Here is a 25904-nt window from a genome sequence, read left to right as displayed (position 1 = left end):
ACAGTGAGTGATTGGATACTTTGAACGTGTGGGCAGTGGAGGGGGGGGGATTTTGAACCAATTAGGAGGCAATGTGTATCAGCCGGACCAATCACAGGATACCCCGGGCCCTGGTTTCCTTGTCGTGGGGTGGATTATGAAAATTTACCCCAGATCGGGTTCTGAGCCCTGGCCCCCGTTGGACTGCCGCAGCCTGGCGCCGCGCCTGTTGGGCGTCGCGCATGTTTGGCGCTGCGGCAGCCTGGCTCTGGCCCCCCATTAACTGATTTTTCAGGGTTTTAAAATTTCTTCAGCATTTTACCCCTTAGGATAACAAATAACTGGAAAATTTGAAAAGAAATTTATTGAGGATAAAGGACAGAATATTGAAAATATTTTCTTATTTCATAGGTCTGAGCCAGAGATTTAATAATGGACGAAACGGATTTTCGTTTCATGGACTTTAAAGGTATATAGCTTTAGATGTTAATGAAGAAAAATGTCACACTGTTTGTTGCCTTATCTAAGATCCTCTAAATGGATTTTGTTTCTGAATTTTATCACTTTGGTCCAAATTTTCCAAATTTAGGTCCAAAGTTTCTCATTTATGTACAGGAAAAACAACATAGATGTTTACGACACTGGAACCCTTTTATAAGCTGGTACAGGGAAACAATTCACAACTCATCGATTATTTTCTGACAATTTTTATGGCATGCAAAATAACAATGGTTTAATCTGAATTAGATATCAATTGTGCTGAAAGTGCATTAAAAATATTACTGGAAGATCCTGAAGTGACTTGCATAATTAACAGTTAAAAATAAATTCTATCCTGTGTGGTTTTATTTATTTATTTTTTCTGCATAGTTTTAAGTTTAAGTGCATTTTATTGTATCTTAATTATTTTGAAAACTGGTAATCCATGTATGGTATTTATGGGAAATCATAATAAACAAAAGCAATTTGATTTGACCAGAACACCAGATTCCTCAATCATACCAGACATGAGAGAGTTTATGGTATTTCCTTTTTTCTGGGAACATGATTAGACCTGTGATGCATTCATATTCATATTATAGTGAAGTATGTTTTAACCAGCATGGCTATAAATCTATTAGGTTGATGTTTCATTAATGCTTGTCATTTATTATTATTTTTTATTTATTTATTTTTAATATGAAATTTATTGTCCTGTTGGTTTCCATACAACACCCAGTGCTCATCCCAAAAGGTACCCTCCTCAATACCCATTACCCACCCCCCCATCAACCCTCAGTTTGTTCTCAGTTTTTAAGAGTCTCTTATGCTTTAGCTCTCTCCTCTCTAACCTCTTTATTTTTTTCCTTCCCCTCCCCCATGGTCTTCTGTTAAGTTTCTCAGGATCCACATAAGAGTGAAAACATATGGTATCTGTCTTTCTCTGTATGACTTACTTCACTTAGCATCACACTCTCCAGTTCCATCCACGTTGCTACAAAGGGCCATATTTCATTCTTTCTCATTGCCACGTAGTATTCCATCGTGTATATAAACCACAATTTCTTTATCCATTCATCAGTTGATGGACATTTAGGCTCTTTCCATAATTTGGCTCTTGTTGAAAGTGCTGCTATAAACATTGGGATACAAGTGCCCCTATGCATCAGCACTCCTGTATCCCTTGGGTAAATTCCTAGCAGTGCTATTGCTAGGTCATAGGGTAGATCTATTTTTAATTTTTTGAGGAAACTCCACACTGTTTTCCAGAGCGGCTGCACCAGTTTGCATTCCCACCAACAGTGCAAGAGGGTTTCCGTTTCTCCACATCCTCTCCAGCATCTATAGTCTCCTGATTTGTTCATTTTAGCCACTCTGACTGGTGTGAAGTGGTATCTCAGTGTGGTTTTGATTTGTGTTTGTATAAGGAGCGACGTTGAGCATCTTTTCATGTGCCTGTTGGCCATCCGGATGTCTTCTTTAGAGAAGTGTCTATTCATGTCTTCTGCCAATTTCTTCACTGGATTATTTGTTTTTCGGGTGTGGAGTTTGGTGAGCTCTTTATAGATTTTGGATACTAGCTCTTTGTCCGATATGTCATTTGCAGATATCTTTTCCCATTCCGTTGCTTGCCTTTTGGTTTTGTTGATTGTTTCCTTTGCTGTGCAGAAGCTTTTTATCTTCATGAGGTCCCAATAGTTCATCCCCTTGCCTTTGGGGATGTGTCAAGTAAGAAATTGCTGCTGAGGTCAGAGAGGTCTTTTCCTGCTTTCTCCTCTAGGGTTTTGATAGTTTCCTGTCTCACATTCAGGTCCTTTATCCATTTTGAGTTTGTTTTTGTGAATGGTATAAGAAAGTGGTCTAGTTTCATCCTTCTGCATGTTGCTGTCCAGTTCTGCCAGCACCATTTGTTAAAGAGACTGTCTTTTTTCCATTGGATGTCCTTTCCTGCTTTGTCAAAGATTAGTTGGACATACGTTTGTGGGTCTAGTTCTGGGGTTTCTATTCTATTCCATTGGTCTATGTGTCTGTTCTTGTGCCAATACCATGCTGTCTTGATGATGACAGCTTTGTAGTAGAGGCTAAAGTCTGGGATTGTGATGCCTCCTGCTTTGGTCTTCTTCTTCAAAATTGCTTTGGCTATTCGGGGCCTTTTGTGGTTCCATATGAATTTTAGGATTGCTTGTTCTAGTTTTGAGAAGAATGCTGGTGCAATTTTGATTGGGATTGCATTCAATGTGTACATAGCTTTGGGTAGTATTGACATTTTGACAATATTTATTCTTCCAATCCATGAGCACGGAATGTTTTTCCACTTCTTTATATCTTCTTCAATTTCCTTCATAAACTGTCTATACTTTTCAGCATACAGATCTTTTACATCTTCAGTTAGGTTTATCCCTAGGTATTTTATGCTTCTTGGTGCAATTGTGAATGGGATCAGTTTCTTTATTTGTCTTTCTGTTGCTTCATTATTAGTGTATAAGAATGCAACTGATTTCTGTACATTGATTTTGTATCCTGCGACTTTGCTGACTTCATGTATCAGTTCTAGCAGACTTTTGGTGGAGTCTATCTGATTTTCTATGTATAATATCATGTCATGTGCAAAAAGGGAAAGCTTGACTTCATCTTTGCCAATTTTGATGCATTTGATTTCCTTTTGTTGTCTGATTGCTGATGCTAGGACTTCCAACACTATGTTAAACAACAGCAATGAGAGTGGACATCCCTTTTGTGTTCCTGATCTCAGGGAGAAAGCTCTCAGTTTTTCTCCATTGAGGATGATATTAGCTGTGGGCTTTTCATAAATGGCTTTTATGATGTTTAAGTATGTTCCTTCTTTCCCGACTTTCTCGAGGGTTTTTATTAAGAAAGGATGCTGAATTTTGTCAAATGCTTGTTCTGCATCGATTGACAGGATCATATGGTTCTTATCTTTTCTTTTATTAATGTGATGTATCATATTGATTGATTTGTGAATGTTGAACCAGCCCCGCAGCCCCGCAGCCCAGGAATGAATCCCACTTGATCATGGTGAATAATTCTTTTTATATGCTGTTGAATTCGATTTGCTAGTATCTTATTGAGAATTTTTGCCTCCATATTCATCAGGGATATTGGCCTGTAGTTCTCTTTTTTTACTGGGTCTCTGTCTGCTTTAGGAATCAAAGTAATGCTGGCTTCATAGAATGAGTCTGGAAGTTTTCCTTCCCTTTCTGTTTTTTGGAATAGCTTGAGAAGGATAGGTATTATCTCTGCTTTAAATGTCTGGTACAATTCCCCTGGGAAGCCATCTGGTCCTGGACTCTTATTTGTTGGGAGATTTTTGATAACTGATTCAATTTCTTCGCTGGTTATGGGTCTGTTCAAGCTTTCTATTTCTTCTTGTTTGAGTTTTGGAAGTGTGTGGGTGTTTAGGAATTTGTCCATTTCTTCCAGGTTGTCCAGTTTGTTGGCATATAATTTTTCATAGTATTCGCTGATAATTGTATTTCTGAGAGGTTGGTTGTAATAATTCCATTTTCATTCATGATTTTATCTATTTGGGTCATCTCCCTTTTCTTTTTGAGAAGCCTGGCTAGAGGTTTATCAATTTTGTTTATTTTTTCAAAAAACCAACTCTTGGTTTCGTTGATCTGCTCTACAGTTTTTTTAGATTCTATATTGTTTATTTCTGCTCTGATCTTTATTATTTCTCTTCTTCTGCTGGGTTTCGGCTGCCTTTGCTGTTCTGCTTCTATTTCCTTTAGGTGTGCTGTTTGATTTTGTATTTGGGATTTTTCTTGTTTCTTGAGATAGGCCTAGATTGCAATGTATTTTCCTCTCAGGACTGCCTTCGCTGCATCCCAAAGTGTTTGGATTGTTGTGTTTTCATTTTCATTTCTTTCCATATATTTTTTAATTTCTTCTCTAATTGCCTGGTTGACCCAGTCATTCTTTAGTAGGGTGTTCTTTGACCTCCATGCTTTTGGAGGTTTTCCAGACTTTTTCCTGTGGTTGATTTCAAGCTTCAGAGCATTGAGGTCTGAAAGTATGCATGGTATGATCTCAATTCCTGTATACTTACGAAGGGCTGTTGTGTGACCCAGTATGTGATCTATCTTGGAGAATGTTCCATGCGCACTCGAGAAGAAAGTATATTCTGTTGCTTTGGGATGCAGAGTTCTAAATATATCTGTCAAGTCCATCTGATCCAATGTATCATTCAGGGCCCTTGTTTCTTTATTGATCTTGTGTCTAGATGATCTATCCATTGTTGTAAGTGGAATATTAAAGTCCTCTGCAATTACCACATTCTTATCAATAAGGTTGCTTATGTTTGTGATTAATTGTTTTATATATTTGGGGGCTCCCGTATTCGGCACATAGACATTTATAATTGTTAGCTCTTCGTGATGGATAGACCCTGTAATTATTATATAATGCCCTTCTTCATCTCTTGTTACAGCCTTTAATTTAAAGTCTAGTTTGTCTGATATAAGCATGTCTACTCCAGCTTTCTTTTAAGTTCCAGTAACATGGTAGATAGTTCTCCATCCCCTCACTTTCAATCTGAAGGTGTCCTCAGGTCTAAAATGAGTCTCTTGTAGACAGCAAATAGACGGGTCTTGTTTTTTTTATCCATTCTGATACCCTGTGTCTTTTGGCTGGAGCATTTAGTCCATTTACATTCAGTGTTATTATTGAAAGATATGGGTTTAGAGTCATTGTGATGTCTGTAGGTTTCATGGTTGTAGTGATGTCTCTGGTACTTTGTCTCACAGGATCCCCCTTAGGATCTCTTGTAGGGCTGGTTTAGTGGTGACGAATTCCTTCAGTTTTTGTTTGTTTGGGAAGACCTTTATCTCTCCTTCTATTCTAAATGACAGACTTGCTGGATAAAGGATTCTCGGCTGCATAGTTTTTCTGTTCATGACATTGAAGGTTTCCTGCCATTCCTTTCTGGCCTGCCAAGTTCCAGTAGAGAGATCCGTCACGAGTCTTATCGGTCTCCCTTTCTATGTTACAGCACGTTTAAATCTAGCTGCTTTCAGAATTTTCTCTTTATCCTTGTATTTTGCCAGTTTCACTATGCTATGTCGTGCAGAAGATCGATTCAAGTTACGTCTGAAGGGAGTTCTCTGTGCCTCTTGGATTTCAGTGCCTTTTTCCTTCCCCAGTTCAGGGCAGTTCTCAGCTATGATTTCTTCAAGTACACCTTCAGCACCTTTCTCTCTCTCTCTTCCTCCTCTGGAATCCCAATTGTGCATACATTATTGGGTTTCATCGCATCACTTAGTTCTCTAATTCTCCCCTCATACTCCTGGATTTTTTTGTCTCTCTTTTTCTCAGCTTCCTCTTTTTCCATAATATTTATCTTCTAATTCACCTATTCTCTCCTCTGCCTCTTCAATCCGAGCTGTGGTCGCCTCCATTTTATTTTGCAACTCATTTATAGCATTTTTTAGCTCCTCCTGTTTCTTAGTCCCTGGATCTCTGTAGCAAGAGATTCTCTGCTGTCCTGTATACTGTTTTCAAGCCCAGCGATTAATTTTATGACTATTATTTTAAATTCATTTTCTGCTATAGTGCTTAAATCGTTTTTGATCAGTTCGTTAGCTGTCGCTACTTCCTGGAGTTTCTTTTGAGGAGAATTCTTCTGTTTCGTCATTTTGGATAGTCCCTGGAGTGGTGTGGAACTGCAGGGCTCTTCCGCTGTGCTGTCTGGAGTAACTTGCATTGGGGGGCGGGGCTGCAGTCAGACCTGATGTCTGCCCCCAGCCCACCGCTGGGGCCACAGTCAGACTGGTGTGTACCTTATCTTCCCCTCTCCCAGGGGCAGGACTCCCTGTGGAGTGGTGTGGCCCCTGTCTGGGCTACTTGCACACTGCCAGGCTTGTGGTGCTGCTTTGATGGGATCTGCGTGGTAGCCGGGGTGGATCTGCAAGGTGCACAGGGGCGGGAGGGGCAGACTCAGCTCGCTTTGCCTTCAGTGGTCTGCTTCGGGAGGGGCCCTGCGACACTGGGAGGGAGGCAGACCTGTTGGAGGGATGGATCCACAGAAGCACAGTGTTGGGTGTTTGTGTGGTGCAAGCAAGTTCCATGATGGGAACTGGTTCCCTTTGGGATTTTGGCTGGGGGATGGGCAAGGGAGATGGTGTTTCCCAGTGCCTTTGTTCCCTGCTGAACTCAGCTCTGTCCTCAGGGGCTCAACAACTCTCCCTCCCATTGTCCTCTAGCCCTCCCACTCTCTGAGCAGAGCTGTTGACTTATAACATTCCAGATGTTAAGTCCCACTGGCTGTCAGAACACACTCCATCCAGCCCCTCTGCTTTTGCGAGGCTCTGCCTTGCCGGGTGGGCTGCCCCTCCACCGCCCCAGCTCCCTCCTGCCAGTCTGTGTAGTGCACACTGCCTCTCCGCCCTTCCTACCCTGTTCCGTGGGCCTCTTGTCTAAGCTTGGCTCCGGAGAGTCTGTTCTGCTAGTCTTCTGGTGGTTTTCTGGGTTATTTAGGCAGATGTGGGTGGAATCTAAGTGATCAGCAGGACGTGGTGAGCCCAGCATCCTCCTATGCCGCCATCTTCCTCCTTATTTCCTTTCTGTAGGTTAGTATTTAAGTGGTACAGGCCATATTTGAAGAATCTGGCTCTTCCTCTTTCCTGGACAGCCCTTCAGGCAGCTCCAATGCTTGTCGTTTAAAAACACCAATAAAGCCTTAAGTATTTAAAAAAAACTTTTTATTTATTTTTAATGAGGGTAATTTAATTTAATTTGTTTTTTAATTTCAGTTTTTTAATTTTTAAATTATTTTTGTTTATTGATGCAAAAAAGTGGTTTCATTCATGGGGACAGGACCTGTGGGCAAAAAGAGCTGCCTTTTTTTTTTAATTAAAAATGTTTTTAAGCTTATTTACTTATTTTGAGAGAGAGAGAGTGTGCAAGCAGGGGAGGGGCAGAGAGAAAGGGAGAGAGAGAATTCCAAGAAGGCTCTGCACTGTCAGCACAGAGCTGTATGCAGGGCTCAAACTCACAAACTGCGAGTTCATGACCTGAGCTCAAACCAGAAGTTGAACACCTAGCCGACTGAGCCACCCAGGGACCCAAAAGCTGCCTATTTTTATTTTTTAAGTAAACTCTACACCAAATGTGGATTTCAAACTCAGGACCCTGAGATCAAGAGTTGCATGTTCTACTGATTGAGCCGGTGAGGGGCCTCCAAAGCCTTAAGTTTTAAGTTAGGATATAGTATCTATTTATATTATTATCTTATTTATTTTAAAGTAATCTCTCCAGTTATAGTGGGACTTAAACCCACAACTCGAATATCGAGAATTGCACACTCCACTGACTGAGCCAGCTAGGCACACCAAGAATAAAGTATCTTAAAGATACAGACATGGAATAAAGATTATGACTTTTAAGTACAATTGTCAGCCAATGCAGGCTTGAACTGTGGAGGTGCACTTACGTGGAGATTTTTTACAGTATGATATAAATATTTCTCTTCTTTATGATTTTCTTAACATTTTCTTTTCACTAGCTCACTTTATTGTAAGAATACAGTATATAATATACATAACATAACAAAATATGTTAATTGACTGTGTATGTTATTGGTAAGTCTTCTGACCAACAGTAGTCTATTATAGTTAAGTTTTTTGAGAGTCAATTCATAGAGATTTTTGACTGTGTAGGGGTCAGTGACCCTAACCCCTGTGTTGTTCAGGGGTCAATTGTATATGGTATTTGAAATCTTATATTTACATAAATATTTTAAGCACACAGAAAATTATAGAGAATATCAGAACTAACATCTGTATACCTAGCACTAAGTTTTGTTGAACTTTTTTTTAATGTTTGTTTATTTTTGGGAGAGAGACTGAGCATGAGTGGGGGAGGGGCAGAGAGAGAGGGAGACAAAGAACCTGAAGCAGGCTCCAGGTTCTGAGCTGTTGTCAGCACAGAGCCCAATGCGGGCCTCGAACCCACAAACCTTGAGATCATGACCTGAGCCAAAGTCACACAGTTAACTGACTGAGCCATCCAGGTACCCCAAATTTTGTGGAGTCTTAACAATTTGCTATATGCTTCAGACAGTTCATTGTTTCAGAGAACTAAAAGATTGCATGTACCACTTTTTCATCTTTTAAAATTTTACATAAATTATATCAGTTTGTGTAATTTTTTTTCTGCAGCTTGTCTTTTTTTGCTCAGTGTGTGTTTTTAATATTTACCCATATGGATAGTTTAGTTCTAGTTGATTTGTTTCCACTGCTGATGATTACTATTACTTTGAATACAGGTGTTTCACAATTTATTAATCCAATCTCATTTGTTGGCTGTGAGTTGTTTTTTGTAATATTTGCTATTACAAACAACAACACTACAATGAACATTGTGTTTCAGAGAGTTTAACAGGACTTTTTCTTTTTTTCTTTTATTTTTTTTAAGTAATCTCGACACCCAACATGGGGTTTAAACTCCCGACAGGTAGCCAGCCAGGCACCCCTATAATTTGGATTGTCAGAATTTAACCTAATTAGCCTTTCTTCGTGTGGCTACTAAAAACTAGAAAATTATTTGTGTCTGCACTGTTTCAGTCGGACAGTACTGCACTACAGCCTCACCCACCAGTGCTCGAGAAATAAATTTAGTGGGTAATAACCAACATTTTTAAATGAAAAACCACAGAGCAGAAAATGTCATCGTGTACTGCATATAATAAGGGTAAAATCATTTCATTAAACTTTTGGTCCAAAGTGTAGATGTGATGTAAAATATATTTCTTTGCCATAGGTGGTGGTCAAAAAATGTCTGAAAATCCCTGCCAGGGGTGCCTGCCTGGCTCAGTCAGCAAAGCATGCAACTCTTGACCTCGGGGTTGTGAGTTCAAGCCCCATGTTGGGTGTAGACATTATTTAAAAAAATAAATAAACTTAAAAACAATACAAATTATATAGCTCAATATATCTAAAATATATTTATATAGTCAATATAAAAATCATTCATGGGATATTTTACATCCTTTTTTTGGTCCAAAGTCTTTGAAAAAGTCAGATACGTATTTTATACTTAAAGCACATCTCATTTTGGATTTGCCTCATTCTGAGTTCTCAATAGTTACATGTGGCTAGTATCTACCCTGTAGTGGCAGTGCTGTTCTAGGGTATACATTTAGGAGTGGAACTGCTGGGTCAAAAGCTATGAGCATCTTTAACTTTATAAATATTTCCAAATTTCTGTTCAATGTAGTTTTAGCAGTTTATACTCTCTTCCTTTCTCTTTGCCCTGTATCCTTGCTAAGAATTGGTATTGTCAGACTTAAAAAAATTTGCAAGTGTGAAGAGTATTGTTGTTTTTATTTTGTATTTTTTTTAATTTTTTAAAAAAATTTAAAGTTTATTTTTATTCATTTTGAGAGTGAGAGAGTGAGCTAGCAGAGGAGGGGCAGAGAGAGAGGGAGAGAGAATCACAGGCAGGTTCAGTGCTGTCAGCACTGAGCCCAATGTGGGGCTTGAACTCACTAACTGTGAGATCATGACCTGAGCTGAAACCAAGAGTCAGACACTTAACTGAGCCACCCAGGTGCCCCTAGTTTTTAAATTTTTTTAATGTTTATTTATTTTTGAGAGAAACAGAGTGCAAGCCGGGGAGGGGCAGAGAGAGATGGAGACACAGAATGTGAACCAGGCTCCAGGCTCTGAGCTGTCAGCACAGAGCCCCACGTGGAGCTCAAAGTCATAAGTGGTGGGATCATGACCTGAGCTGAGGTCAGACTCTTAACCAACCAAGCCAGCAAGATGCCCCTGTTGTTTTTAATTAACATTTTATTTTGGAATAGTTTTAGATTTACAGAAAAATTGCAAAAATAGTGCAGAGTTCCCATATTTTTTTTCTTAAATTTTTTTTTTCAACGTTTTTTATTTATTTTTGGGACAGAGAGAGACAGAGCATGAATGGGGGAGGGGCAGAGAGAGAGGGAGACACAGAATCGGAAACAGGCTCCAGGCTCCGAGCCATCAGCCCAGAGCCTGACGCGGGGCTCGAACTCACAGATCGCGAGATCGTGACCTGGCTGAAGTCGGACGCTTAACCGACTGCGCCACCCAGGCGCCCCCAGAGTTCCCATATTATTACCAGTTTCTGTTTCATTAATTTTACCATCTTATGAGTGTTGTTTTATTTTTTTATTATTTATTTATTTATTTATTTATATTTATTTATTTTAGAGAAAGGGTGCAAGTGGGGGAGGGGGCAGAGGGAGAGACAGAATTTTTTTTTCTGAGGCAAATTTTATTGGCAGAACACAAGTGTTTTACAAATGCAAGATACTTAAGCAACGAATACATTTTATTTTATTTTATTTTTTATTTTTATATTTTTTGACTTTTTAAACAGTGGACTTTATTTTTTTTAAATCACTTTTTACTTACTTACTTATTTATTTATTTATTTATTTATAATATATGAAATTTATTGTCAAATTGGTTTCCATACAACACCCAGTGCTCATCCCAAAAGATGCCCTCTTCAGTACCCATCATCTACCTTCCCCTCCCTCCCACCCCCCATCAACCCTCAGTTTGTTCTCAGTTTTTAAGAGTCTCTGATGCTTTGGCTCTCTCCCACTCTAACCTCTTTTTTTTTTTCCTTCCCCTCCCCCATGGGTTTCTGTTAAGTTTCTCAGGATCCACATAAGAGTGAAAACATATGGTATCTGTCTTTCTCTGTATGGCTTATTTCACTTAGCATCACACTCTCCAGTTCCATCCACGTTGCTACAAAGGGCCATATTTCATTCTTTCTCATTGCCACGTAGTATTCCATTGTGTATATAAACCACAATTTCTTTATCCATTCATCAGTTGATGGACATTTGGGCTCTTTCCATAATTTGGCTCTTGTTGAAAGTGCTGCTATAAACATTGGGGTGCAAGTGCCCCTATGCATCAGCACTCCTGTATCCCTTGGGTAAATTCCTAGCAGTGCTACTGCTGGGTCAGAGGGTAGGTCTATTTTTAATTTTCTGAGGAACCTCCACACTGTTTTCCTGAGTGTCTGCACCAGTTTGCATTCCCACCAACAGTGCAAGAGGGTTTCCGTTTCTCCACATTCTCTCCAGCATCTATAGTCTCCTGATTTGTTCATTTTGGCCACTCTGACTGGCATGAGGGGATATCTGAGTGTGGTTTTCATTTGTATTTCCCTGATGAGGAGCGACGTTGAGCATCTTTTCATGTGCCTGTTGACCATCCGGATGTCTTCTTTAGAGAAGTGTCTATTCATGTTTTCTGCCCATTTCTTTTTTTTTTTTTAATTTTTTTAATGTTTATTTATTTTTGAGACAGAGAGAGACAGAGCATGAACAGGGGAGGGCAGAGAGAGAAGGAGACACAGAACCCAAAACAGGCTCCAGGCTCTGAGCTGTCAGCACAGAGTCCGACGCGGGGCTCGAAGTCACGGACTGTGAGATCATGACCTGAGCCGAAGTTGGACGCTTAACCCTCCGAGCCACCCAGGCGCCCCTCTGCCCATTTCTTCACTGGATTGTTTGTTTTCCAGGTGTGGAGTTTGGTGAGCTCGTTATAGATTTTGGATACTAACCCTTTGTCCAATATGTCATTTGCAAATATCTTTTCCCATTCCGTTGGTTGCCTTTTGGTTTTGTTGATTGTTTCCTTTGCTGTGCAGAAGCTTTTTATCTTCATGAGGTCCCAATAGTTCATTTTTGCTTTTAATTCCCTTGCCTTTGGGGATGTGTCAAGTAAGAAATTGCTGCTGAGGTCAGAGAGGTCTTTTCCTGCTTTCTCCTCTAGGGTTTTGATGGTTTCCTGTCTCACATTCAGGTCCTTTATCCATTTTGAGTTTGTCTTTGTGAATGGTGTAAGAAAGTGGACTAGTTTCATCCTTCTGCATGTTGCTGTCCAGTTCTGCCAGCACCATTTGTTAAAGAGACTGTCTTTTTTTCCATTGGATGTCCTTTCCTGCTTGTCATAGATTAGTTGGACATACGTTTGTGGGTCTAGTTCTGGGGTTTCTATTCTATTCCATTGGTCTATGTGTCTGTTCTTGTGCCAATACCATGCTGTCTTGATGATGACAGCTTTGTAGTAGAGGCTAAAGTCTGGGATTGTGATGCCTCCTGCTTTGGTCTTCTTCTTCAAAATTGCTTTGGCTATTCGGGGCCTTTTGTGGTTCCATATGAGTTTTAGGATTGCTTGTTCTAGCTTTGAGAAGAATGCTGGTGCAATTTTGATTGGGATTGCATTGAATGTGTAGATAGGTTTGGGTAGTATTGACATTTTGACAATATTTATTCTTCCAATCCATGAGTGTGGAATGTTTTTCCACTTCTTCATATTTTCTTCAATTTCCTTCATAAGCTTTCTATAGTTTTCAGCATACAGATCTTTTACATCTTTGGTTAGATTTATCCCTAGGTATTTTATGCTTCTTGGTGCAATTGTGAATGGGCACAAATACATTAAAAAAAATTTTTTTTAACGTTTATTTATTTTTGAGACAGAGAGAGACAGAGCATGAGCAGGGGAGGGTCAGAGAGAGAGGGAGACACAGAATCTGCAATGGGCTCCAGGCTTCGAGCTGTCAGCACAGAGCCCGACGCGGGGGTCGAACTCACGGACCGTGAGATCATGACCTGAGCTGAAGTTGGCCACTTAACCGACTGAGCCACCCAGGCGCCCCGGGCACAAATACATTTAAAAATTTTTTTTTTAACGTTTATTTATTTTTGAGAGAGAGAGAGAGAGCATGAACGGGTGAGGGTCAGAGAGAGAGGGAGACACAGAATCTGAAACAGGCTCCAGGCTCTGAGCTGTCAGCACAGAGCCTGACGCGGGGCTCGAACTCACGGACCGGAGATCATGACCTGAGCCAAAGTCGGATGCTTAACCGATTGAGCCACCCAGGCGCCCCACAAATACATTTTAAAGACAGAAGTGAGCATAGCTCAGGGAAACTCAACAGTATGTCTTCTAAATTATATGAAAGAGAGAATCTTAAGCAGGTTCCACTCTCAGCATGGAGCCCAATGTGGGGCTTGATTCCACAACCCTGGGATCATGACCTGAGCTGAAATTGAGTCAGATGCTCAATTAATTGACTGAGCTCTCCAGATGTTCCCATGAGTGTTATTTTAGTTTTCATTTCCCTGGTAACTAGTGAAGTTGGGTGTATTTTTATAGATTTACGGGTCATTTGTGTTTTCTCTTCTGTACACGTAATGTTTTCAGTCAAATTTTGTTAAAATGAACCACAAAAGACCATGTGGCAGTTCTAGGTCATTTTCTTGTCAGGGAAAATTGATATAACAGCCATATTTAAAAAAATTTTTTTTTACTGTTTATTTTTGAGAGAGACAGGGACAGAGTGTGAGCGGGGGAGGGGCAGAGAAAAAGGGAGACAGAATCCAGAACAGGCTCCAGGCTCTGAGCAAGCTGTCAGCATGGAGCCTGACGTGAGGCTGGAACTCACAAACCACGAGATCATGACCTGAGCCGAAGTTGGACCCTTAACCAACTGAGCCACCAGGCACCCCAATATCCATCTTTTTGTATAAACAGTTCAGTTTCAAGACCAAGAAGAAATTGGTCTCAGTTATATACCCATTTGGGCTAAATAAGTGTAATTCCTTTTCTGTATGCCAGCTCTTCAACTATTTGAAGATATTTATGTTGCCTGGGAAGTCTTCTTCAGATTAAGCATTTTCAGTTTCTTCAGTCATTCCTCATATTCCTTGGTTTCTAGTCCTTTCAATGTCTTGTGTGCTTTCCTCTGAACATGCTCTATTCTTTTCATGTTATTCCTTAAAGCATGGTACTCATAACAACACAATTCTTTAGGGTTTATATGATCAGCACAAAACAATCCTTTATAGATTTAGGAGTGATCATTCTGTTATATACTGATGTAGTTAAGATCAAATTTATGTTTTCCTTTTTTGGGGTGTGTGTGTGTGTGGCCAGTCGCACTACCCTAGTGATTCATTTTGAGCTTTTTGCCCCCAAAAGACCCTCAGTCTTTTTTTAGTACATGCTGCTGTTAAGCTACATCTTGCCTGTCATATATTGGTACAGTTAGTTTTGAAGACTTAAATGCAGGACTATACTTTTTTTTTTAGCAGGTTCCATACCTAACATGGAGCTTGAACTCATGAACCTGAGATCAAGAGTTGCTTGGTGTACTGACTGAGCCAGCCAGGCACCCCTAATAATTTTTTATCTGACATTAATCCTATTGCTACGAACTGGAGATTTCATTTTTATTGCTGATTATATCATCTATCTCAGTTTCTTCATCTAACTCATTGATAAAATTGTTAAATAGGACAGGTCTAAGAACAGAATGCTATGCCATGAAAAACCTCACTTAAGGTTGACATCAGTCTGTTACTCAGCATGCTTTGGTGTGCCTTTGCCACCTGCCTGATTTGTTCTTGTCTCCAAAGTCTAGCAGCTGTCTTATTTTATACTTGGCTTTGGCCCTAGATTTAGAATCTCTGGTTCGTCTTTTCAAAGGACTCTTGGGGCTCTTTGTATATGCACTCCAGTTGCCAACTCTCCTGTTCACCATTTTCCCTCCAGTTTTACTGAGATATAATTGACATATAGCATTGTGTAAATTTAAGGTATACAGTGTGGTGTATATATATATATATATGTAAATGATTACCACAATAAGGTTAGTTAACACATCCATCTTCTCTGTCCTCTCACATAGGTTACAGTGTTTCTGGGATGTGGGGAAATGGGTAAAGGTTGTCGAAGTGGACCAACCTCCTTTACCTTTGAGGCTGCCTTTTGTTTTTTGAGTTTTTTGTTTGTTTTTAGTAATCACTATACACAACATGGAGCTTAAACCCATGACTCCAAGATTAGGAGTCGGATGCTCCTCCCACTGAGCCAGCTAGGTGGCCCTGAGGCTGCTTTCCTGATGTTGAACAAAGTTGGATGCCATATTGTGCTATCCTGCTCTTGACCTATAGCCTCCAGGGATTTCAACTCTGTAGAACTTTTTCTTTCTTTCTTTCCCCTGCCTCCCCTTCCTCCCTCCTTCCTTTTCCTTTCTTTTTTTTTCTTTTCTTGTTCTTTCTTAGAAATCAGTTTTATTTAGGCATACTTTACATACAGTAGAATTCACATATTTTAAATGTCCAGGTTGATGCCTTTTTTGGGCAAATGTAATCCATATAAACAACATTTGAATCAAGAAACTGAACATTCTCCGGATGCCTGGCTGGCTTATTTGGTAAAGCATGCAGCTCTAGATCTCAGGGTTGTGAGTTTGAGCCCCACATTGGGTGTGGAGCCTCCTTAAAAAATTTTTTTTAAGTAAAGAAAGAAACAACATTTTCGTCTCAGAAAATTCTGTCATGCCCCTTTGTAGTCAGTCTACCCCTCCCTCCACTCTAGGCAACCACTGTTCTGATTTCTCACGGTAGATTAATTTATAAATGAAATTATACAGTATGTATCCTTTTTTTCTATGCTGTGTTTCACTAAGCATAATTGTTTTTCTTAATATTTATTTATTTTTGAGACGGTGGAGAGGCAGAGAGAGAAGGGGACAGAAGACCCCAAGTAGGCTCTGTGCTGACAGCCAACAGCCAGATCCTGGGCTCGAACTCACAAACTGAGAGATCATGACCTGAACTGAAGTCAGACGTTTAACCGACTGAGCCACCCTGGTGCCTTGAAGCATAATTGTTTTGAAATTCATCCATATTGTTGCATATATGGGTAGTTGTTTTTTTAGTCCTATGGTCTCCAAAGTTTAGTGTACCGAATGTGACTGGATGTATTTCCTTACCAGAATCAAGCTGGAAATTCCTTTTTGGTTAACATGATACTGTCAGCTCCTGCTTCCCCCACACTCCCAGCCACTTGCCCTCCAACACTTTATATAGCTTTTTATCTCCTATTGAGGTCAGGCTTAGATTTGCTCCAGTCCCTGAGCTGGTACTGTCCAGGGCAAAAAAGAGAATAGTAGTAAAGTGGAGTAGGGAAGAGTTTGGTTTGAAGTGAAGTCATACTGGCCATCAGGTTTGAGATTTAACATGCTGGGGACATACTCGAGGCACCTGTTGAGCTTTGGAGCTAGCTGTATCATTTTTGTTTGTCATGATTTTCATGGAGTTAGCCTGCCCTGCATCCTTTTCTAGTCCTCTAGGACCAAGATGCTGCTGAGAAGTACAATACATTGCTGTGAATAGTTCTCTTTGAACTGTGATGCATGCAGTTCCACCTGACTTCTGCGTTATGAGTCACTGCTTGGGTTCCCTTATACCATACCCAGTTTGTCAGTTGGGACCTCTTGGAATATTGTATAAAAAATGATTATCTTTTTGACCACAGAAAATAAGATCTATACTCTGATTTTAGTGTAAGACTAAATCTGTTTGCCTGAGTTTGCCATGCCCTTTTGACACTTTGGATATTTGGCTCTCCTCATTCAAGCCAGTCTGTGCTGGAATACCTTTTCTTAGCCCACAGTAAGAATTATAGTGTGGTACTCTGAATGGTATTGGCTCATTTTTTCTTTCCCTGCTGTTTTTTAGTTGTGTCAATCTTGGCATATCACTTGCTTCAGGCTTTTCCCTATAGAACTAGTATAGTTGAAAGTATAGGATTTCAAATGAGAAAGCCTGAGTTCAAATCCTAGTTTGCTACTTTTTCTTTTTATCACCTTTGAGAAGTCACTGCACTTTTTAAATTTCAGTTTCTGCATCTTATAAAATAAAAAATGCTCCCTTGCAGAGTAGATTGATGAGTAAATGAGAATGCAGGTGAAAAAGCTTTGAGACTGTAAAGCATTATGCAAATGTTAATTTTATTGTCATTTTTGTTTTTTTCTCACTAAAGAGGTTGCAGATAATCATTGTGACTCCGAGTAAAATCTTGAATTGACCCTGGCAGGTCTTTGAGCTGCTTTGGCTTTCAAATGACGGGTTGAGCTGATGGAGGCCATAGGGAGAGACTTGGCAGGACTTTTGATAGATTTTTTCCATGTTGTAATGGAACTTCCCTTTCTCAAGGGTAGGGAAAATGCTTATTTTATATTATTCCATACCTAGAATGCTGTCTACCAAATCAGAATTAATTGGTACTGATTAACATGGCTATCTCAATAGAGTGACCCCATCAGGATGAATCTCATTTAAATTAAATTGACTGAAGTCATGCTGTAAATCATAGTTTATTTCAGCAGCTAGGAAGATAATGTAATTATTTTCTTTCAAAATGTACAATCTTACTTGATAAAACGTTAATACAGCGTGTTGTCTTCAGATCTTGGGAATAGGCTGTATTTATAGAAGCTCTTTTCTGAGCTTCTCCCAGAAGTGTCTCCTTCATAATGTAAGTCAACGATTCAGCTCTGTGATCTCTACTACTTACCTAGCTTTGCTGACTGCGTTTTATCATAAAACAGTGCAGTGCTGTCATTGCCTCAGCTGGTGTCAATCAAGTTGCTCAACTGAATGACATTGAGAATATGTTTTGAAAGTACCAGGATTATACTGACAATGAATTCTATAAAACATTAAGAGAACATCCACAAGTCAGAATTAATGTCTTTACAATCTCATGTATTATGTAACCACAAGTTATAATTAGTATTCTACTAAAATATATTTGACTTTTTTTAAAAAGGAGCTCAAATTAAAAATTTACATTGGGTTTTTGTTTCCTTTCCAAAAACATTTCAAGAATCTGTTTTTAAATAATATTTGGATACTTAAAAACATTTTTAAACTTTCCTATTTTTTTATTGAAGTATAATTTACATACAACATTCTATTAATTTCAGGTCTATAGCATAATGATTTGGTAATTGTACATATTGTGAAATAATGACTACAAGTCTAGTTAACATCTGTCACCATGAATAGTTACAAAGTTGTTTTTTTTTTGTGATGAGAACTTTAAAAAATTTTTTCATGTTTTTTGAGAGAGAGAGAGAGAGAGAGAGAGAGACAGCGTGAGCAGGTGAGGGGTAGAGAGGGAGACAGAATCCGAAGCAGGCTCCAAGCTCTGTGCTGTCAGCACAGAGCTCAATGTGGGGCTCGAATTCAAGGACCACGAGATTATGACCCGAGCTCGGTGCTCAACTGGCTGAACCACCCACGTGCCCCTGTTGTGATGAGAACTTTTAAGATTTACTCTTTTAGCAACTTTCTTTTTTTTTTTTTTTTTAATTTTTTAACGTTTATTTTTGAGACAGAGAGAGACAGAGCATGAATGGGGAAGGATCAGAGAGAGAGGGAGACACAGAATCTGAAACAGGCTCCAGGCTCTGAGCGGTCAGCACAGAGCCGGACGCAGGGCTCAAACTCACGGACCGCGAGATCATGACCTGAGCTGAAGTCGGCCGCTTAACCGACTGAGCCACCCAGGCGCCCCTTTTAGCAACTTTCAAATACACAATACAGTATCATTAGCTATTGTTGCCATGCTGTACATTACATCCCCATGACTTACTTTATAACTAGAAGTTTGTACCTTTGACTCCCTTCCCCCATTTTGCACCCCCCACTGCCAGCAACCACCAGTCTGTTCTCTGTATCTATGAGCTTGTTTTTTTTTTTAAGATTCCACATATAAGTGAGATTATATAATATATGTTTTTCTCTATTTGACTTATTTCACTTAGCATAATGCCCTCAAAGTCCATCTACATTGTCACAGATTGCAAGATTTCATTCAGATAAAAAGATTTCATTCTTTTATGGCTGAATAATACTCCATTGTATGTATTCCACAAATTTTTATCCATTCATCTGTTGATGTTCACTTAGGTTGTTTCCATATTTTGGTTATTATTGTAAATAATACTGCCATGAATGTGGGGGAGCATATATTTTTTCAAGTTACTGTTTTCATTTTCTCTGAATAAATACCCACAAGTAGAATTGCTGGATCATATGGTATGTCTATTTTTAATTTTTTGAGAAACTTCCATACTGTTTTACGTAGTGGCTACACCAGTTTACATTCCCACCAACAGTGTGCAGGGGTTCCTTTTTCTTCACATCCTTGCCAACACTTATTTCTTGTCTGTTTGATATTAGCCATTCTAACAGGTGTGAGGTGCTATCTCATTGTGATTTTGATTTTCATTTCCCTGATGATTAGTGATGTTGAACATCTTTTCAGGTACTTATTGGCTTTCTGTATGTCTTCTTTAGAAAAATGTCTATTCAGATCTTCTGCCCATTTTTAAAGTGGGGTTTTTTTTTTTTTTTTTTTTGCTTTTTTTATTAAGTAATCTGCATCCCACATGGGACTTGAGCTCACAACCCTGAGATCAAGAGTTGCATGCTTTACTAACTGAGCCAGCTGGGTGCCTGTTTGCTTTATGAAGTCTTAATATGAATCTATTTTCTGATGCTTAACTGAAAGTTTTTAATTTAGCAGATTTATTATTGTAGCATGTTAAAAATTCTTTCAGAATGTGCTCTTATAGTATTGTTAAGAATATTAACATTCTTGCTAGTTGATGCTCAGAAATGTAAGAAATTAGAGATGTGTAGAGGTTATGGAGACTTCTATTACATGAGTTTGGAAAAACCTCAATTTGATAATATGAAGGGCATTAATTATGATTTTACATCATACTTGGGTTTTAAGGAATTCTGTGGCCTAGTAAGATTCAGTTATATGGAATCTGGAACTTAGATTGTTTAGAAAATGGTGACATCACTTGTACAGATTCAATAATTGGTTAATGTTGTTGGTAATTGGGCATGTCATTTTTTTTTTTCTCACAAAGTAAGGTCAAGACTTCAGTGCCAGCATGAGTTAGTTATGTCTGTCTAATGCTTAAAAATATTAATAAGTATTTCAATTTTAATGGGTATTCTCAGTTTCCCTTCAGAATTTCTACATTTTCTAGTTTTGAAGACATTGTTAATTTAAATCTTGTAGTTGTAAGATGATCTATTTGTGAAGTCAAGCCATTTTACTTTCTGACAATGAGTGATGATTAAGTTATTAAACAAGTGACTCTCAGGGAATGCAAATTTTATTTGAAATTGTACTCTACCCTTACCTAAAAGAAACTTTATCTCCAGTTTGGTTTTACTCTAATGATAATTCAAGTTTTTTCATGCTATATTTATTTTACCAAAGATCTAAGAACAGATTTAAAGATGATTTTCTACTTTTTCCCAATGGTGATAGTTCACAGCACTTGTATCATCCATTGTTATTTCAGAAATTGTTGAAAACCTGATTGTAAGAGATAATTCACCTAGCATACCTGAGGCAATTGAAAGACTCTTCAATGACATAGCAAATATCAACAGGGATTCTATGGCTGAAATACAGGATGCTCAGGTTGGTATAAAAATTTTGTTTATGAAAAATTTTTGAAAGATTTTATTTTATTTTATTTTATTTTTTTAATTTTATTTTTTTTTAACGTTTATTTATTTTTGAGACAGAGAGAGACAGAGCATGAACGGGGGAGGGTCAGAGAGAGGGAGACACAGAATCTGAAACAGGCTCCAGGCTCTGAGCTGTCAGCACAGAGCCCGATGCGGGGCTCGAACTCACGGACCGTGAGATCATGACCTGAGCCGAAGTCGGCCGCTTAACCGACTGAGCCACCCAGGTGCCCCTGAAAGATTTTATTTTTAAGGAATCTCTACACTCAATGTGGGGCTTGAACTCATAACCCCAAGACAGGAGTCACATGCTCCACTGACTGAGCCAGCCAGGTGCCTCTGATAAGTTTTGATGATTCACCATTTTAATTATATAAAAAAATAGCCATTGTGATTAACCATTATAAATACATAGAAATCTGTCTTTGGATTTTCAAGCCTAATGGCTTAAAAACAACTAAAGCAAAGAATAAATTATACAAAGTGGCATAATTAATTGCTCAATTATGTGAAATTTAATGAATATAGAAGTTCAAAGAAGGGAGAGATCAATATAGACTATAGTGGTTGCTGAAAGCTTCATGTGTGAGACCGAACTGGATTTGAGTTACATAAAAACAAGGGGAGGAGGTATATTAGGTAAAACCAGTAGTATGAATAAAAGTGCATAGATATAAATAAACAAGTTGTGTTCATGGGACAGTCACATAATGTGACTACGTTTTTGGGAGGCAAGGTAGAATGGGATTAGATTATGAGGGGCCTGTAAATGACCCACAATAGTCACATAAGCATAAAACATGCAAGAAAATCCATATCATTGGAGGTGGATGGTATTTTAACTGGCTAATAAAATGTTTTTCTTGTCCAGGTTGAAGAAATGGCAGTAAACCTATGGAACTGGGCAGTTACCAAGAGAGTAGGTTCAGTTATAAGTGAAGAGCAGAAAGCTAAATGTATGTATACATTCATTTTACAAGGAATATTTTTATTATACATTAGGTTGTGTTCCTGCAGTTTAAATAATATTTTGACTAGTTCATAAATGGGTATTTATGAAAAGAAAAATAAACAAAATGATCTATACATAGAAGTTTCTTAAGCAAACATCTTGAATTTTGTGATTTTTCAGAGGTTAGCTCCTGATTAATAAAAGTTTAAAAGCATCACTGCTTCTTTATCCATTCATCAGTTGATGTACATTTGGGCTTTTTCCATAATTTGGCTGTTGTTGATAATGCTGCTATAAACATCAGGGTGTGTATAAAGAAGCTGTGGTGTATATATACAATGGAATATTACTCAGCTATCAAAAAGAATGAAATCTTGCTGTTTGCAATGACATGGATGGAGCTAGAGGGTATTATGCTAAGCAAAATAGAGAAAGACAAACACCATATGATTTCACTTATATGTGGAATTTAAGAAACAAAACAGTGAACATATAGGAAAGAAGAAAAAGAAGCAAACCATAAGAGACTCTTAAATTGGAGGACAAACTGAGGGGTGATGGAAGGAGGTGGGTGAGGGATGAGCTAAATGGGTGATGGGTATTAAGGAGGGCACTTGTTATGATGAGCACTGGGTGTTGTATGTAAGTGATGAATCACTGAATTCTACTTCTGGAACCAACATTGCACTGTATGTTAACTAACTAGAATTTATTTTTATTTTATTATTTTTAAAAAGTGTTTATTTTTGAGAGAGAGAGAGCACGATCAGGGGAGGGGCAGAGGGAGAGAGAGAGAATCCCAAGCAGGCTCTGCACTGTCTGCACAGTGCCTGATGCAGGGCTCCAGTTCACAAACTTTGAGATCCTGACCTGAGCCAAAATCAAGAGTCGGAGGCTTGACTGACTGAGCCACCCAGACACCCCAAATAAAAATTTGGAACAAAAAAATTAAGTGGGAAAAGTGGAGATTACAAATACACATCCACAGAGTGAGTAAAGAGTAAAAGAAAATATATTAATTTATGAATGCAGTTTAACACACACACACAAATACACACAAATAAAAGCATCACCTCAAGAAATTGTCTGGTAGTGAAAAACAAAGATGATTAAAGGATGGGAAAATGAGAACTTGATGGCACGTTAAAGGACACATGGATTATCTTTCCTGGAGAAGAGATGATCAGAATCTTCAGGATTCTGAAGGACTCTCAAATAGCAGTTTCCTTTCTCCATTAATAATAGAATGAGAACTGTTGCTAAGTGAGAGATTTAGATTTAAAAATTGGTAAAGAATAGTTTCCTCATGAGGTGGGTTGATGGACTTTGGACTGAGTTACTTGAGAACAATTATAGGAGTTTTTTCTACCTGTGAGAGCAAACTAAAAGAACAACAACAAAACAAAACCCCCAAACCAAACTCATGTGCTTGGATGCATTAAATGTGGTCCACTGTCTGGCAGAATTCTAGTGCTTTAGCTAACTGGCTGGGTTAGTGTGCTGACAGTTTCTCATTTCCAACAGTGATAGTGACAGTTAATGCATTTGTGGAAAGTATATTGCTCCATTATAAAGGATACATCGAGGCAACAAGCCAAAACGTGAATCTCTGGCCTGCTTGGCTTTCTGAAGACAAATGAATTTTGTCTGTATGCAGCAAATGGAATTCATTGCTAAGTATTTATGTTTATGAATATAAACCAAACTGTATACAATTTCAGTGTAGGTCTAGGGTAATTAATTAGTGGTTAATACAGTCAATAATATACTTACTCATTAGTCTATACCTCTGTTAGGATGCTTAGAGAATAGGTCTACCTCTGTAACTGTCGGATAAATATGGATATCATTGCTCCTAGGAGTCTTGGTTCTTGTAGTTATGGGGAGAGAAGAGTTAGAAGTTTATCTGTTGAAGAAACATAGTACATAGTTGAACTGTGTGATATTAAAATGCATTAATTCTAAGCTCCTACAATTCTGCCTATCAAGGAACATTGTTGTAGCTATTTTTCACTACTTGTCAAATAGAGATTTGGTAGATGGACCTCTCCCAGAGTGGGAAAATAATTGAGAGATCAGGTTCCTTGAGAATACCAAAGAATTAGTAAACTTTCGAAAAATAAAGGAAACATTTTCAAAACTGGAAATGTAAGACAATGTAAATACATGATTAGGAATTAATTTGATGAAAGTTTTTTTCAGAAACCACTTTATTAAAGGATGATTAGAATGTACATTTCATGATGAGTAATAAGAAACTGACTTCAATTACCCCATAATTTCACCTGGGCAAATCTCTTTTTCGATGGAATATTAATTGAAAATGGTATTAGTATAGGTTGAATGGCTGCTGAGATCATCTAACATCAGGGCAACTAGTTCAGTTACTTGTGAAGTCATCTTTATTGTTTTTTAATTTTTATTTACTTTTGAGAGAGAGAGAGAGAGTGGAGGAGGGTCAGAGAGAGGGGGACAGAGGATCTGAAGCCAGCCACACGTGGAGCTCAAACCCACGAACCGTGAGATCATGATCTGAGCCGAAGTTGGACACTTAACTAATGAGCCACCCAGGTGCCCCTGAAGTCATCTTTAAAACGTGGACATGTTTTCTGATGAGAGAAACTGTGTAAATAAAGAGCTTACAGTTATTCAGACTTTCCTATTTTCAGGGGAAATGAACTGTATGAAGAGGATATCTATATTTTCTGAGTTATACCTCAAGAACTTTTACATCATCTATAGAAAAGAATATATTTAGACAGATTCACAGTTTAGAGGAATAATCTAAAACTATGCCCGGGGTGCCTGGGTGGCTCAGTTGGTGAAGTGTCCGACTTTGGCTCAGGTCATGATCTCGTACTCTTTGAGTTCGAGTCCCACATCAGGGTCTGTGCTGACAGCTCAGAGCCTGGAGCTTGCTTCAGATTCTGTATCTCCCTCTCTCTCTGACCCTCTCCTGCTCACACTCTGTGTGTCTCTCTCAAAAGTAAGTAAACATTAAAAAAATAAAAAAAACAAAATTATTCTAATGTTCAGAAATTTTGTCAGATGTTGAATATCTTTAGATTCCAGTTGTACTTAGAATTATTTTGCTGTCAGCATGGTACATACAAGAGCATCAAATGGAATCAGGTATCTTTAGTAAGCCTTCAGAATTTAAGACTTGCAGAAATTAAAATTTGAAAATTAAATATCTGGAGCATTAAGCAAATAATTCATTTGATAATTTTCAGGTCATTTACTTTTGATAATTGATTTTTTTCAAAAAGACTTTAAAGTTACTACTTTAACAACAAAAGTGCTTGCACTTTGCTCCTCATTTCTTTTTGTTAAGTGTTTATAAAAGGAGAATGAATGTTTTGTGTTTATGGGCATCTAATTACTGTTTTGCAGTACGGCATGTTGCTTGCAAGTTGGTGTGTATGTGTGAAGTCTCAACTGCTTCAGAAGATGCTATTCGAAGACAGATTTTGGTAAGTCCTAATTAAATGAGGAGAAAGTGCAGATGCAATGAGATAGTCGTTACTCCTTATGAAGATGGTTACAGTTAGTGTGAACCTGGAAGGGGGTTATATCCTTTAGTGCTATACATGTTCCTTTTAGGATAATTATACCTATTACAATTAAAGGTCTTAGCAGTGCTATTGTCATTACAGTGATTCAGTGGACTAAATGTTGAACTTAAATTCAGGATTTATGATAAGTAAAAAAAATAATAGTTCTCTGCTCCATCCTTCCCACCTGTCCTGCTCCCTGGAAGTAAGTATATTTTTTTAGTGGAAAATATTTGTCCAGTGTTGTAAAACACTATTTTATTGAAAAGCTCAAGTGTATGCACAAAGATAGTACAATGATTCCCCCATTTACCCATCGCTCAGCTAGAATAACCTCCAATTCCTGACCACTCATTTTTTCTATATCTTCTCCAACAGCAAATCCCTGGCCCTGTGGATTATTTTGAAACAAATCCAAAATACATCACTTTGTTCATAAATATTTCAATATGTGTCTCTAAATGACAAGATGTCTTTAAAAATTTTTTTTAATGTTTTATTTTTATTTTTGACAGAGAGTATGAGCGGGGGAGGGGCAGAGAGAGAGGGAGAC

At 38.5% G+C, this 25904-nt stretch overlaps 1 protein-coding gene across 1 annotated transcript in view; it reads left to right on the top strand.

The window, feature by feature from the left end:
* Nucleotides 1-25904, top strand: part of TEX11 (testis expressed 11) — a 247613-nt gene that overhangs the window by 723 nt on the left and 220986 nt on the right. The window contains exons 2-5 of the mRNA XM_049643926.1: nt 391-448; nt 20674-20795; nt 21717-21801; nt 25191-25270. Of these exons, the coding sequence (XP_049499883.1) occupies nt 412-448; nt 20674-20795; nt 21717-21801; nt 25191-25270 (324 nt within the window). The 5' untranslated portion in view covers nt 391-411. The remainder of the gene's footprint in view (nt 1-390; nt 449-20673; nt 20796-21716; nt 21802-25190; nt 25271-25904) is intronic.

Source organism: Panthera uncia, chromosome X (assembly GCF_023721935.1).
Source record: "Panthera uncia isolate 11264 chromosome X, Puncia_PCG_1.0, whole genome shotgun sequence".
Classification (NCBI taxonomy): domain Eukaryota; kingdom Metazoa; phylum Chordata; class Mammalia; order Carnivora; family Felidae; genus Panthera; species Panthera uncia.
This window is presented reverse-complemented; position numbering and strand designations above follow the sequence as displayed.